The sequence below is a fragment of the Tarenaya hassleriana genome, unplaced genomic scaffold (assembly GCF_000463585.1).
Source record: "Tarenaya hassleriana unplaced genomic scaffold, ASM46358v1 Cleome17, whole genome shotgun sequence".
In the NCBI taxonomy this organism is placed as follows: Eukaryota; Viridiplantae; Streptophyta; class Magnoliopsida; order Brassicales; family Cleomaceae; genus Tarenaya; species Tarenaya hassleriana.
Window position 1 is genome coordinate 539,879 of NW_010965122.1, and position 16,509 is coordinate 556,387.

The following is a 16,509-nucleotide window of genomic DNA, read 5'->3' on the forward strand; positions in this document are numbered from 1 at the left end:
AATAATTTTTTTATTCACGAATTGTTCATAGCCATATCAGATTGAACCATAGATATGTAATACATAACATAATTAAAGCACACATATTTTTCATAAATAAAAATAGTATTGTTGTTTGGTTCTTAGCAGTAGCAGTGGCATTGTTTGCCATGAGAAACGTGTTTGCAAAAGCCGCCTTTCTGGTTCGAACATCCTTTGAGACACCACTGGTTGCATCTTTCTTCATCGTGACTTGTCTGACATTTCCCAAACTTCGGATGAGTGTTGCAGCACAGTGAATCATCACCCGTCGCCACTTCAGCATCTGGAAAATATCACAAAACATATGTAATACAAATAACGAAATTCAAATCATGAATGTCATGTCAAAGTGTGAATAACCAAGATTTTATCATATCATCGTCATTGTTTTTCGTGTTTTGATTAAGGAAATAGACGAACCGGCGCAGAAGAGAAGAACAACGAGCAAAGCAAAGGAGATGGCTTTCATGTTCATGTTTTATATTCTTTCTTTGTCGAGAGATTTTTGTTGTGTTTTTTTAATTGAGGTATATGAATATTGCACATACTTCCTCTTATTTATAGTCATGCCAATATTACAAATATTGCACATTGTTATGCCTTAAACTGTCAAAATTATAATATTCACTCATTTCATCTTTAAAATAGATTCCGACAGCAAAATCTGGTAATAGCATTATATACCTTAGCGGAGGAGTGTTAATAGGGTTTGAGATTAGTTATATCCTATTTTTGGATTATTTTTTTTTCTATGGTGAGTTCGATTGTTTTTCATTTGACAAATTACAAGAATAGATAAAATATAATTCGATTATTATATCACTATTTGTTTGATTAAAACACTATATCTTACAATGCAAAGTGGTAGTCCAAGGCACGAATGTGATGTTCATATTGGAATATCCCACGATATTCTCCTGTATCTCTTGTATCTCTGCGTATCTTTGTAGTTATGGAAACCAAGATTATAAGAACTTGATTATAGGAACAATAGCTCCTTCCTTGCCTGTATATAATCGATGTATACTCCTCTCATTTGAATAAGATTGCACAAACTTCTTTATGGTATCTAGAGGTTATTGATCTCACGATCTCCTTTTTTTTAAACCCTAGCCGCCTGCATCTCCGACGACGTTCTAACGTCAACCCGACATTATGTCTCAGCATGAAGCCCCTGCTCCGGCGACTGCCAACTCTCCCGCCACTGCCTCTGTCACTGCAACGTCCTTTAATCCGGCTGATCCACAAGCGACGCTGCTCAACGTCAAATGGCGAACATCACCAAGTTAACTCTTACGAACTACATAACCTAGAGTATTCAGGTCCTCGCTCCTTAAGGGACATCAACTCGACTGTTTTGTCTTCGATGACACCGCTGTTCCACCCGCCATGATCCTAGCGAATGATTTGCTCGTTCCGAATCCCGCGTTCACACCGTTCAAGAAACAAGACACGTTGTCGTTCAGTTCCATCATCGGTGCCATCTCGGTGAATCTGCAACCGATGATTACTCGTGCTCCGTATGTTCGAGATGCATGTAAAATCCTTGTCAATACCTGCGGGAAAGCTTCTCATGGCCATCTACTCCAACTTCGCGACCAGATTAAGAAGTTTGTCAAATGTACTCAATCAATCGATGAGTACATCAGATACATTGTCTCCAAGTCCGATGAGCTGGTCCATCTCAACAAACCAATGGATCTCGAAGGTATCCTCGAATCCATCCTTGATGGTATTCCCGAAGACTACAAACCCATAGTCGATATGTGGTTCACGCTAAAGATGTTGCCATTCCGATTCAAGAGCTTCATGAGAAGCTCATTAACCATGAAGCCAAGCTTGCCTCGGCCGCCGTATCAGCCTCCTCGATTTTTTCCGTCACAACCAATGCTATAGACTCTCGTCCCAATCAGCCCTTCCGCGACAATGATGGAACACCCAGTAACTAGAATCGTTCACCACACGGACGAGGCAATGGTGGTCGGTCGCATGGCTACAATGGTCGATGCCAAGCCTGCGCCATTCATGGGCATAGTGCCCAGCGCTGCACTCAATATCGACTGATCTCTGCTTCTGATTAAGCCGGATCCCCCTGGTCATCTTCTCCTTGCCCGTGGCAGCCGAGAGCCAACCACATAGCTCTCTCTCCCTTTGATTTTGGTCTATGGCTGATGGATAGTGGTGCTTCTCACCACATTACGTCGAATCTTCAGAACTTGGTGTTGCACAACCCTACAATGGTGGAGATGATGTTGTTCTCAGTGATGGTTCTGCCCTAGCCGTCACTCATACTGGTTCCCTTTCTATGCCCTCTTCCTCTCGTCATCTCTCTCTTAAGAATGTGTTATGCGTACTGTCTATGAAGAAGAATATTATTTCGGTAAATCAGTTATGCAACTCTAACGATGTGTCAGTGGAATTTTTTTCTTACTCTTTTCAAATGAAACATCTAAGCACGAGGGCACCAATTCTAACCGGAAAGCCTAGAGACGGTGCCTATGAGTGGCCGGTCTCCTCTTCTTTGTCGTTGTCTCCCAAAGCTTTTACGTGTCTTAAGTCTACTTTGTCCGAGTGACATCATTGTTTAGGTCATTCCTCTAGTTCTAGTCTCCAAAACATTGTCTCTACATTTGGTTTGCCATTTTCTCGGGACTCATCTCCATTACCTTGTGATTCATGTTCGATCAATAAAAGTCATAAAGTCTCGTTTTCTGTTTCAACCTTATCGTCGACTCGCCCTTTCGATATTATATACTTGGATGTTGGGACCTCCCCGATTATTTCTATTGATGGTTACGTTCCCTTTGTCGACCACTTCACCCGTTATTCATGGATTTATCCACTTAAACAAAAATCTCAAGTCCGTGATACTTTTATTCGATTCAAAGTCCTCGAGGAAAATAGATTCTCAACTAAAATCACAACACTTTACTCTGACAATGGTAGTGAATATCTCGCCCTAGCGTCAATTCTTGCCACTCACGGCATCTCACACTATACACAACCCCTCCCCACACTCCCGAACACAATGGCATTTCTGAGCGTAAACATAGACATGTGGTTGAAACCAGTCTCTCCCTTCTCCACCGAGTGTCTATGCCCTTAACCTATTGGTCTTATTCTTTCATCACCGGAGTCTACCTCATAAATCGCTTACCATCTCCCACTCTCCAAATGCCATCCCCGTTTCAAACACTATTCGAAAGTTCACCAAATTACAACAAACTCCGAGTTTTTGGTTGTCTATGCTACTCTTGGTTAAGACCCTATAATTCCCACAAGTTTGAACCAAAATCGGCCCGTTCTTCCTAGGATACTCGTCTACCCAAAGCGCCTATTTTTGTCTTGATCGCTCTCGTTCCCCAATGTTTGTCTCCCATTATATGATTTTCCATGAGTCATTTTCCATTCGCCGTCCCGATATATGAATCTAGCTCTCCTATTCCCGATGAGTCCTCCCCAAACATTGAGTCCTTTGTGTCTACAGTCTCGCCTTACACACCGTCGTCACTTATAGCTCTGTCTCCGATTCCTCACTCTCCGGCTTCGATACCCCTGTGTGCGGATTCATCACCGTCATGACCATTGGAAATGCTCCTGCCCGACCTCGTTGTTGCTGAAGCTGCTATACTATCATTCTCCGAGCCGCACACATCTCCGGATATCGCTGATCAGCCGTTGTCTCATGTCCGATACAGACATCCTATGATAACTAGAGGTAAAAATTACATCTCCAAACCTGTTCAGAAACTCACACCTGTGGCCTCGGTTGTTGATTCTAGAAGGGAACATACATCGGTTGGACAAGCATTAAAGGACTTAAAGTGGCGTCAAGCCATGAGTGATGAATTTAATGCTCTAGTCCGCAATGGTACATGGGAATTGGTACCATCGGATAACATCACCAATATTGTCGGGTGCGAATGGGTTTTTCGCATCAAGAAAAATCCTGATGGTTCTCTAGACCGCTACAAAGTCTGCCTTGTAGCAAAGGGCTTCCATCAAAGACCGGGTGTGGATTTTCAAGAAACTTTTAGTCCAGTGGTCAAGCCATCTACGATTCGCCTCATTCTTAGCATTGTTGTGACAAATGATTGGAAAATCAAGCAACTCGACATCAACAATGCCTTTCTCTAAGGGCGACTATCGGAGGAAGTCTATATGAGCCAACCAACGGGTTTTATTGACAAGGATCGTCCCACTTTTGTTTGTAAGCTTCATAAGGCAATCTGCAGTCTCAAACAATCTCCAAGAACTTGGTATTTAGAACTTCGGACTTTTCTTCTTGCTCAAGGGTTTATAAATTCACTAGCTGATACCTCCTTATTCATATTATGGACTCCGACGACTCATCTCTTTGTATTGGTTTATGTTGATGACTTGATAGTCACGGGAAGCTGCTCGACTCGGATTGATGAGTTTATTTCCACACTTGTGGCACGGTTCTCACTCAAGGATCTAGGAGCATTATCCTTCTTCTTGGGTATTGAGGCAACACGATCAAAGCATGGTTTATTTCTTGGTCAAAGGAAGTATATTAATGATCTACACGCCCGCACAAACATGTTCGATTCTAAACCAGTGGCAACCCCGATGGTATCGAAGTCGCGACTCACTTTAACGTCCGACTCTCCCTTGGCCGAACCCACAGAGTACCGAGCTGTCATTGGAAGCTTGCAATACTTGTCACTCACTCGTCCGGATATTAGCTTCGCGGTGAACAAGCTATCACAATTTATGCATTCTCCAACGACTAATCACTGGACAACAGTCAAGTGTATTCTCCACTACTTGGTTGGAACTCGTCACCTTGGTATCACTCTGACTTCGTCCAATATTCCGAACCTTCATGCTTTCAGTGATGTTGATTGGGCATCGTCTACCTTGGAAGTCATCCAATATCTTGGTCTTCCAAGAAACTCGCCGGTCACTCCCGCTCCTCCACGGAAGCTGAATACCGTTTGATAGCCAATGCCTCTCTGATTCGGTGGCTGGTCCCGCTGCTTGGTGAGCTTGGTTACTCGTCCTCCTCCACGCCGACTATGTATTGTGTCAATATCGGAACAGTATCTCAATGCCAACATGGTCTTCCACTCATGCATGAAACACTTAGCACTCGACTACCATTTTGTTCGCAGCCAAGTTGAGGATGGTATGCTACGAGTATCTCATGTTAGCTCAAAGGATCAATTAGCGGACGCATTCACCAAACCACTACCACACACGGCATTCCAAGAACTCTGCGTCAAGCTCGGAATTACCTCCAACAATCCGACTTAAAGGGGCGTATTGGAATATCCCACGATATTTTCCTGTATCTCTGCGTATCTTTGTAGTTATGAAAACCAAGATTATAAGTACTTGATTATAGGAACAATAGCTCATTCCTTACTTGTATATAATCGATGTATACTCTTCTTATTCCATTTGAATAAGATTGCACAAACTTCTTTAGTTCACACTAAAACAATATTTTCATATCCAAAATCTGATGCATACAGTTTTTAATTTTCATTTTAAGATTGAGTTAATGGAGTGCATTTGCATTCTAGGAACAAACAAGACGTTGATGTGTTTCTATAAGTTAGGGGTTTATTTGAAAAAAAAATGGAGCTAACATTTTTTATTTTTTTTTGTCAAAGAGCTAACATTTTTCATGTTGAAATTTCTAACATAACTTATCTCACGAGAGTCGATTCCCTAAAAGATTCAAAATCTCTCTATAAATTCCCTTCACCTCTTTTTTTTTTCTTCCGGATTCGACAGTGTCAATGTGTCGAGTAATCACATAGTTATGTCATTGTTGATATATATTTTTTTCCAGATTCAAAATCTTATATACGATGATGATATTGTTCTCATTATTGATATGTTTTGTTCGATCTCTTTAAAAAATTTAGTTATAAGGTAATACTAAAAACAATATTATTAAATATCATAGTTATATTTTGTTTTAAGAATAGTTTAATTTATATATTTGTCATAAAAAAATTTATTAGGTTAATTTTTGTATTTTTTGTAGATTCATGTAGTTGATACAATATGGTCTGACACCAAACTTTTTCGTGCGAGATGAAAGATACGTGCGATGATCCGACTTGGTGAGGAAAGGGTTCAAACGAACAAGGCGTTTGTGGTTCGTTGGGTCTGTTGGGTTCGGTCCGTGGATCTACTACGTACCATGGTGTTCCTTTGGGTTGTCCGATTCGGGAAGTCGGGATAGTAAATTCGGGATAGTAAAATTAAACTTGATTTTAGAAAATCAATTAAATATTTTGGTATGTTTATGAAAAAATGTGATTAATATGAAAAGTGTATGCAAATATGATAAATATGTAAAGTGTGTGAAAATGTGATGAAATTGTAGTTTGATGAGGTAGTTAGAAATGTGTAGAATATGTGTGGAAGAAAATTAGGTAAAAATGTGTTTAATAAGTGAGTTAGATATGTATTTAGGTGTGGTTTGTAGTATACATATGTGTGTTTGTATGTAGTTTGATATCAAGCAGATTTGAAAAGAAAACAAAGAGAAAGATTAAAAAAAAAAATAGTTCCTCTTCCAAAATATTTAAATTCTTTCTTCTTCCAAATATTTCCTAATATCCTCCAAAATCCTAAACACTAAATAATCATCATCCTTCATCTGATTAATTCTCCCTAATCCAACAAAGCGGTATTAGAGCACGGTTTCTTAAATTTCCGAGGAAAAAAAAACTTGAGAGATTAAAGAGAGTTGTGAGAAATAATGGCGACAACAAGCTTTCAATATCTCCGTCTAACAAAGACGAATTATGAAAAATGGTGCTTACAATGAAGGCTTTGCTCGACTACAACGAAGTTTGGGAGATTGTGGAGAAAAGGTACGAGAAACCCGAAGATGAGGAGTCCTTATCACCACCCCAAGTGAAGGCTTTATCCGAGTCAAAGAAGAATGATAGCTCTCACTCTCATTCATCAATGTTTGGATGAGAGTTACTCGACAAAGCCTCTCATGTCACTACGTCAAATAAGGTATGGAAGATTTTAGAAAAATCTTTTCAAGGCGTAGAGAAAGTAAAAAGAGAGATTAAATTCATTAAAAACCGATTTTGAAGCACTAGCGATGGAAGAATCCGAATTGGTTTCGGATTACTGTTCAAGGATGAAGTCAATCGTAAATCAACTGAGGATTTACGGGGACAAAATAGAAGATGTTTTTGTGGTGGAAAAGATCCCCCGATGTGGTGGAAAAGATCCCCCGATCTTTAACACCAAAGTTTGATTACAAGGTGTGTGTTATAGAAGAGTCTAAAGATGTAGACTCGATAACAATAGAAGAATTGGAAGGAAGTTTGATAGCACATGAAGAAAAATTAAATAGAAGACAAGGAGGAACATCGGAAAAATTCTTCAAGCAAAGGTTGCTTTGAAGAATGTTGAGAAAAACAAAGGCCAATACTTTCGAGGACACGGACGTGGCCGAGGAAGAGGACGTGGATATGGCCAATATGGAAGAGGGAGAGGAAATGGAGACAATCCGAGTTACGAAAAAAATAATCCAATATCATTCAGAGGTTGTGGTACACCAAGAGGAAGAGGAGCGGTTTCTACACAAATACATATGAACGGAGGTATGACAAAACAAATCTTGAATGCTACAATTGTCATAAAATGGGACATTTTGCTAGAGAATGCCCAAGTGATGACAAAAGGAATGAAGAAAGGGTCAATCTCCTCAAGGACGAACATGAAACGGGGGAATCAACCTTGTTGCTCGCAATCAAAAGTGGAGAAAAGGATACGGACAATCATTGGTACCTAGATAATGGTGTAAATAACCATATATGCGGAAGCAAAGAGAAGTTTGTGAAACTCGATGAGAATTTAAAAGGTAATGTCTCATTCGAAGATTCTTCAAAGGTACAGATCGAAGACAAAGGTACGATTGTCATATCCACCAAGGATGGAAGTCATAAGTTGATCACTAATATCTATTATGTACTGAAGTTGAGAAGTAATATTCTAGGCTTAGGACAACTTGGAAAAGGATATGAAATCCTTATGAAAGATGAATACCTTTGGTTAAGAGATCATCAATCAAGCTTGGTTGCCAAGGTGGCCATATCAAAGAATAGGATGTTCAAGTTGAACCTCACGACAATTGAAGCAAAGTGTCTGAAAGCCAAGACACAAGATAAATCGTGACGTTGACATTTGAGATTCGGCCATCTAAACTTTGGAGCTCTCAAGACGATGGGAGAAAATGATATGGTGAAAGGAATGTCATCCATTAATCATCCTGATCAATTATGTGAGGTTTGTGTTCTAGAAAAACAAACAAGAAAGTGTTTTCCTAAGGAAACCACATCAAGAGCAATAGAGCCCCTTCAACTCGTGTATACATATGTCTGTGGACCAATAAATCCATCTTCATTTGGAAAGAAAAGGTATTTCATTCTCTTTATTGATGATTTCAGTAGAAAAACTTGGATATATTTTTTGGAGCAAAAGTCAGAGGCATTTACAACTTTCAATAATTTCAAGATGATGGTGGAAAGACAAAGTGGTTGTAAAATCAAAGGGTTAAGGTCCGATCGAGGTGGAGGGTTCACTTCCAAAGAATTCAGTGACTTTTGTGTATATCATGGTATTCAATGCTCATTGACAACTGTCGACATGCCACAACAAAATGGAGTCGCTGAAAGCAAGAACAAGACCATTGTGAGTTATGATGTGGGTTTGATGAAGATGGAGAGTGGGACTGTGTAACAACCGAGGCAGCTACAGAATGATAGAGCTATCCCCACACACCAACAGGGGACCTTTTAGCGTGTTTTGTCCTCACTCGCACACATCCCGGAAAGTACTTCTCAGGAGGTCACCCATCCTAAGACTACTCCAAGGCCAGCACGCTTAACTTTGGAGTTCTCTCGAGATGAACAACTGAAAAGGTAGATGCATCTTGTTGCTATGAGTAGCTCAATCAATTCCTTTAAGTTATCTTTGACTGTGTAGTCTCATACCTACACAGTCCTCGGATCCCTCTCATTCGGGTGTGTTCGATTCATCTCTGTACCCCTACCCAGAAACTCGTCAGGAGTCGCACATTGTCCATGACTCTCGCACCGGCGATCACTTCCCGTCCTCCTACGGTATCCTGGGCTATCACAGGCCCACCATCTTCCGCCTGGTTCATCCTCGAACCACACCGTACTGAGAGAGAACCGGCTCTGATACCATTTGTAACGACTGAGGCCGCTACGGAATGATAGAGCTGTCCCAACACACCAACATGAGACCTTTTTAGCGTGTTTTTGTCCTCACTCGTACACATCCCGGAAAGTACTTCCTAGATGGTCACCCATCCTAAGACTAATCCAAGGCTAGCACGTTTAACTTTGGAGTTCTCTCGAGATGGGTAACCGAAAAGGTAGATTCATCTTGTTGCTATGAGTAGCTCAATTAATTCCTTTAAGTTATCTTTGACTGTGTAGTCTCATACCTACACAGCCCTCGGATCCCTCTCATTCTGGTGCGTCCGATTCATCCCTGTACCCCCTACCCAGAAGCTCGCGAGGAGCCGCCCATTGTCCATGCCTCTCGCATCGACGATCACTCCCCGCCCTCCTATAGTATCCTGGGCTGTCACAGGTCCACCAGCTTCCGCCTGGTTCGTCCTTGAACCACACCATACTGGGAGAGAACTGACTCTGATACCATTTGTAACAACCGAGGCCGCTATGGAATGATAGAGTTATCCTCACACACCAACACGGGACCTTTTAGCGTGTTTTGTCCTCACTCGCACACATCCCGGAAAGTACTTCCCAGGAGGTCACCCATCCTAAGACTACTCCAAGGCCAGCACGCTTAACTTTGGAGTTCTCTCGAGATGGACAACCGAAAAGGTAGATGCATCTTGTTGCTATGAGTAGCTCAATCAATTCCTTTAAGTTATCTTTGACTGTGCAGTCTCATACCTACCCAGAAGCTCGTCAGGAGCCGCCCATTATCCATGCCTCTCGCACCGGCGATCACTTCCCGCCCTCATATGGTATCCTGGGTTGTCACAGACTGGAACACTCACAATGAAGACTATACATTCCTTCCCTGCATAGAAGAACAAACAGGGAATGAGATTGAAGAACCCACAACACCACAAGATCTATGATCGCCATCATCATCAGATGGAAGCTCAAGTGAAAGAACGCCTCGATTCCTGAGCATTGAAGATCTATATGAGGCAACTGAAAGACAAGTTGATCTTATTCTTTTGTCTTTTTACGGACTGTGAACCTAAGAATTTTGAAGAAGTTTTACAAGATGAAAGGTGGAGGAATGACATGGATGAAGAGATTAGGGCCATTGAGAAGAATGATACATGGGATTTCACCTCATTTCCAAAAGGTCACAAAGCGATCGAAGTAAAATGAGTATACAAAGCAAAGAAGGATGCCAAAGGGGAGATCGAAAGATATAAAGCAAGGCTGGTGGAAAAAGGTTACAGTCAAAGAGAATGAAACGACTATGATGAGGTATTTGCTCCTGTAGCTCGTCTTGAGATTGTAAGATTGATCATATCTTTAGCAGCCCAAAACAGGTGGAAGACACATCAAATGGATGTAAAGTCGGCATTTCTTAATGGGGTACTTGAAGAAGAAGTTTATATCCAACAACCTCCTGGTTACAAAGTCTGAGGGAAATAAGACAAAGTGTTGAAATTGAAAAAAGCACTCTACGAATTGAAGCAGGCGCCGAGGGCTTGGAATACCCGCATTGACAGGTATTTTACTGAAAACAATCTTATCAGATGTCCATACGAGCATGCGCTCTACATCAAAAATCAAGGAGGAGATATGTTGATTGTGTGCCTACATGTGGATAATTTAATCTTCACTGGAAATAATCCATTATTGTTTGAGGAATTTAAGAGGCAAATGACCAAAGAATTTGAGATGACTGACATTGGGTTGATGACGTATTATCTCGGAATCCAAATCAAGCAAGAAGAAGATAAGATTTTCATCTCTCAAAAAAGGTATGCCAAGGAGATTTTGAAGAAGCTTAACATGGAGAACTCCAACCCGATAAGTACGCCAATAGAACGTGGTGGCAAAGTATCAAGATATGAAAAGGGAGATACTGTTGATCCAACATTCTTCAAGAGTCTGATTGGACATCTTCGGTACCTGACTTGCACGAGACCCGACATTTTGTTCGCAGTTGGACTTATCAGTCGTTACATGGAGACTCCGACAACAACTCATTTGAAGATGGCAAAAAAGAATCCTACGATATATCAAAGGTACCATTGCTCTTGGTTTATCGTACTCATCAACTAACAGTTTTGAGCTATATGGATACAATGAAAAGGATTGGGCTGGAGATGTTGATGACCGGAAGAATACCACTTGATTTGTATTTTTCATTGGAGGCTCTGCTTTCACTTGGTCATCGAAGAAGCAACCCATAGTGACACTTTCCACATGTGAAGCTGAATATGTAGCCGCTACCTCATGTGTGTGACATGCTATATGGATCTGAAACTTGTTGTAGACGGTGAATTTAATGTAAGATAAACCCACCAAAATCTACGTCGACAACAAATCAACGTTGGCATTGGCAAAAAATCCGGTCTTCCATGATAGAAGCAAGCACATTGACATTCGTTATCATTACATTAGAGAATGTATTGCAAAGAAGGAGGTGAAACTTCAGTATGTCAAGTCTCGTGATCAGATTACAGACATCTTTACGAAGCCATTGAAACGAGAAGATTTCGAAAGGATCAGGAGCGCGCTCGGAATCACCAAAATCAAGTTTACGGGGGAGTGTTGAAATTAAACTTGATTTTAGAAAATCAATTAAATGTTTGGTATGTTTATGAAAAAAAATATGATTAATATGAAAAGTGTGTGCAAATGTGATAGATATGTAAAGTCTGTGAAAAGTGATGAAATTATAGTTTGGTGAGGTAGTTAGAAATGTGTAGAATGTGTGGAAGAAAATTAGGTAAAAATGTGTTTAATAAGTGAGTTGTTGGCAAAATATCCAAAATATCCTCCTTTTCTTAAAACCAATTATGCACATACCATCCTCCAGATGTGATCACGTGACCAGAATAACTGTATGGTCACAACGTTAAATTTATGATGATTTCACCAGTGATTGATGTGATATGTAAGGTGTGACTATGATGATTTGGTATGATCACCATAAATTTAAAATTATGACCAATGTGACCATCATGTGACCATACAGTTATTCTGGTCACATGGTCACATATGGAGGAGGGTATGTACAGAAGTAGTTTTAGCAAAATGAGAGTATTTTAGATAATGCCCCGAGTTGGCATAGATATGTAGTTAGGTGTAGGTTTGTAGTATAAATAAGTGTGGTTGTATGGAGTTTGAAATCAAGCAGATTTAAAGAGAAAAACAAAGAGAAAGATTAAGAAAAAAACATTTCCTCTTCCAAAATCTTCAAATTCTTTCTTCTTCCAAATATTTCCTAATATCCTCCAAAATCCTAAACACTAAATAATCATCTTCCTTCATCCGATTAATCCTCCTCCCTAATCCAACAAGGATCCCTGAGTATTGGGTTCCTGATCTAAGGCCAGTTTGATATGAGGGTGGATGCGGGACGTATCCCAAGTTCGTCTGGAGTTTTCGGTTGGTCTATCCATCTGGGACTTCAGCCATGTGCGATCATGCCAGCAATCATGTTCGTCGTTCATCTTGTTGAAGTGTATGATGACATGATGGATGGCCTAATTTGTGGTGATACACAAGCTGATTTGGTGGACGTAATTCCATGCCAACGTTTATTTATTTTCTTTATTTGTATTATGGAGATTTCCTTTATTTGTAATTAGATATTTTTCTTTTCTTTATTTCTAGACCTTCTATATATTTTGTACAATATTTTGTAAATGTATCAAGAGAGAGTAATTTTTCCATTCCCATTGTCGTATTCTTCTTTCTCGGTACTATACTCACCGAGATAGGTTTTGTATTTCTCTTCCACTTAAACGATTATAAACTCTCATATCACAAAAGTTTACATGGTATCAGAGCTTCAAGAGCCATGGTAACCTACTTTTTATTTGTTTCCGCCGCTTAACATATATTATGTATATCCCTTTTGGTCACATATAGATCTAAAGAGGAAAAAAACGTATATTTCAATCGAAAAAAATCTATGATTTGATATATTATTTCAGAATAAAACGTTTGTTGTATTATTGATGTTCGGATGAATTTAAATATACAACAAGTTTTTATAACTATTAATTTCTATCCTAATGATAAGATCATATAAATCCAATTTAAATATAAAACACACTAATATCTAAACTAAAATTTTACATATTTTCCAATAGTGGTCTATATATCTATACAAAGATAAATCAATATCAAAACTATATGGTAAAATCATCAAAGGAGACATGGAGCGGTTTTCAAGGGGAAACATTGCCCCAAACATGGGGGAAACAGAACATGAACTCACGGATAAAGCGGTTCGTGAATTCTTCATACAACACATGAAGCCTAGTCCGATGCCAAATGAGGGGGAATGTTTGGATTCATTTGGCATGGTGAATGGAGAAACAAAAGAAGAAGGTTTAGGAAAGAAGGACGAAGGGGTAGAAAAGAAAAAGGCTGAACAAACTACCTTAGAAGATGGCTTCAAAGAGGACACAAGGAACTCCCATGACGAAGCATCCAAGGAGAATGTGCTACTGCCAAAACAAAATCCCTTCATTCGGTCCATTCACTTAACTCCTTTATGCTCTTTAAACGATTGTGTCTGTGAGAGTGATGATGGACAGGAAACTCAAACAAATGTGGAGATCCACAAAGAGCAACATCACTTGGTGACATTGGAAGCGGATGATTTGTTGACTGAAGTAAAAGGGAGAGAAGAGACGATGAGTAGTATTCAAATGGAGACAAAGAACCGAGTTTGTCTTTTCTTCTCTTATCCCTTTCAATTTGAGTTTTCGGTACCTATTGATATCTTTCAGATTCTAAATGTTTTCAAAATTAATGAGGTTGATATCTTCATGAAAGAAGCTCTAGAGATTAGTCCATACAAGATAGAGATTATTATTCCAAAAATATTTACACACAATTCAATGTTGCCTATGAGTTACGAAAATTCTAGGCTTGGTATTTCTAATCCCTATTCCTTTTTATTTGATTTATATTCATTTATAAATAGATTGGATGTTGAATATAAATATTTAGGTTGAATTTGGTTTGATGAATAAGCTTGTGCTTGATTGATGATATTGTGTTCATATGCTCATGGTGTTGAAATCTTGAGTCTTAATGCTTGTTCTTGAATTAATTCTTGATCATGATTCTATAAACATGTTTTGAATTGAGAAATCCAAGCATGTTATGAACAAGATTATCATCTAGAAGTCATGATTCATTGAGAAATGATCTTGAATTCTCTAGGAACATTGATTAAACATGAACTTGTAATGCTCTTAGAACTTATATTTCATCATTGAGAAATGAGAAAATTTGAAGTATCTAAGTAAGAAGATTTGATCTTTTGAGAGAAAGATGATCTTGGATTAGAGTTTAAAGTTCCACCATGAATGCATATAAATCACATAATCATATTCTTAGTGCTTGTTCATCGAATTAAGTTCATACCGATTCCCATAACGTCTTTTGATATTGAATCCAACTTTGTTTTTCCCATCCTCTTTGATAATCAAAAGTTTGAATCTTGATTTAGTTCACTAGATTTTTAGAAATATTGTTAGAAACAAAATTCCATTCCCTTGGGACGAACCTTAAGTACCATCGATATAACCGTGCACTTGCGGTTGTGTGTGCTTAAGTGACTTATAAATATTAAAGCTTGATCAAACTACGCACACTACTTAGCACGCATCAATCCGCATTCTTAGAATCTAAATATTTATATTCAACATCCAATCTAAGCTTCTCTAGATCTTCAAGGCTTGTTCTTCATGCTCCAAACCTCCAAATCTTCTTCTACTCTTTGTTTTTGTGTTTCTTGTTGTTGTGTGATCAATGAGAGCAGATTAAGGGTCTATTTATAGGAGTTTCTGAAGGGCAAAAGTAGATGAAATGATGAAATTCGTAGTGGCATGTTAGGTGAGTTGTCTCCATGATGTAAGCCATGATGTCAGCAACCAGAATTTTGCTCAGATTGTAACTGCTCGATGAAGGGCCAAATCTCCACCAAAAATTACGATCTTGGTGTCTATGGAAAGCTCTTGATGTCTAGTTTACTGTGAAACAAACGGCGAAGCAATCCGAGCTCCCAATCGAAAGTTATGGAGGAGATAGTACACCCTTCTCATTTTGCTTTTCTGGATCCGAAGCGTGACTTGCAACTTTCGGCCACGATTCATGCTTTCTCTTTTCGATCGCAACTTTTCCAGATCATAACTACAATGAGTTGATGATCTTTTAAAATTGGAATCACGTCATTTGGACTTCAGATAAGAAAGTTATATTTAAATTCGTCCAAACTGTCAAAACTGCCCATGAAACCGAGTTTGCTCCATTTTTGTTCCATTTTTGCCAAATGTTTCCAAAATAATTTTTGTCACCTACAAAATATGAAACACACCAAAAACAAACCAAAATATTCCTAATCTAAATATGAAAGCATGAGAATAACATGATAATTATATGCAAGTTAATACGACAAGATTCGTGCGATCAAATTCCCCCAGACTTAGTGTTTTGCTCGTCCTCGGGCAAATGGCATGAATGCATAATGAGAAAAATTTGACCAATGACTCAAAAGACTTTGATACGCTTAAATATCATATTCACCATGGGAAAATCAGTTGACTACAATTCGATTTCCATACCTTTATAGGATTTCGACCTTTTCCAAAGGAATTGTATCACATTAGAAAATCAAGACAAGATAAATTATGATCTTACCAAGCGGACTTCCAAACTTTATAGCCTGCTGTTCTAGGGAATATTTTGGTCCAAGACGGTTTGGTGTATGCCAAGTGTTTATTTTGAAGATGGCTGAATCGGGAAGATATGTGGAATGGAATGAAGAAAATTTTTTTTTTCATTCGGTGTGCCAAGAATATATAAAATCTCTTTTTTTTTTCTCTTTTTTTTTTTTGTTTTTTTTTTCAGTTTTCTCTTTTTTTTTTTTGTTTTTTTCAGAACTTGGCTTTTCTTTTCCTTTTTCCATTTGTATATGTAAGCAAATAATATGAGGTCTATAAGGAAAAATCATGTTTTTGGGAATGAACCGAGTTTTACCTTTCGCAACGTGATGATTGTCGCCACCCCCGCACTACTCGCTCGGTTGCCTACTCGTCCTCAAGAATGAGAGTGGAATAAAAAGGTGCGAGCAACGAGTAGGTCTTGCGGGCCTCATATTCCCTTGAATGAGGAACAGTTCTTAAAAGAAGTGCTAATACTTGGTTCGATATCTTGTCTTTGAAATCTAATGCAATTTATTTCCGATAATCAAGACCAAAAA

The 16,509-nt window shown here is 39.0% G+C and overlaps 1 protein-coding gene across 2 annotated transcripts; it reads right to left on the reverse strand.

The window, feature by feature from the left end:
* LOC109116531 (defensin-like protein 22) lies at nucleotides 1-5,839 on the reverse strand. Of its 2 annotated transcripts, none has more exons than XM_019202150.1 (2): nucleotides 875-5,839; nucleotides 1-304 (listed from the first exon to the last, which is right to left on the reverse strand). In XM_019202150.1, the coding sequence occupies exons 1-2, from the start codon at nucleotides 912-914 to the stop codon at nucleotides 123-125; spliced, it is 222 nt and encodes a 73-aa protein (XP_019057695.1). In that variant the 5' UTR covers nucleotides 915-5,839; the 3' UTR covers nucleotides 1-122. The 2 variants fall into 2 exon arrangements, with proteins under 2 accessions (XP_019057695.1, XP_019057694.1); XM_019202149.1 differs by lacking the exon at nucleotides 875-5,839 and adding an exon at nucleotides 442-837.
* Between the last annotated feature and the right edge of the window lie 10,670 nt (nucleotides 5,840-16,509).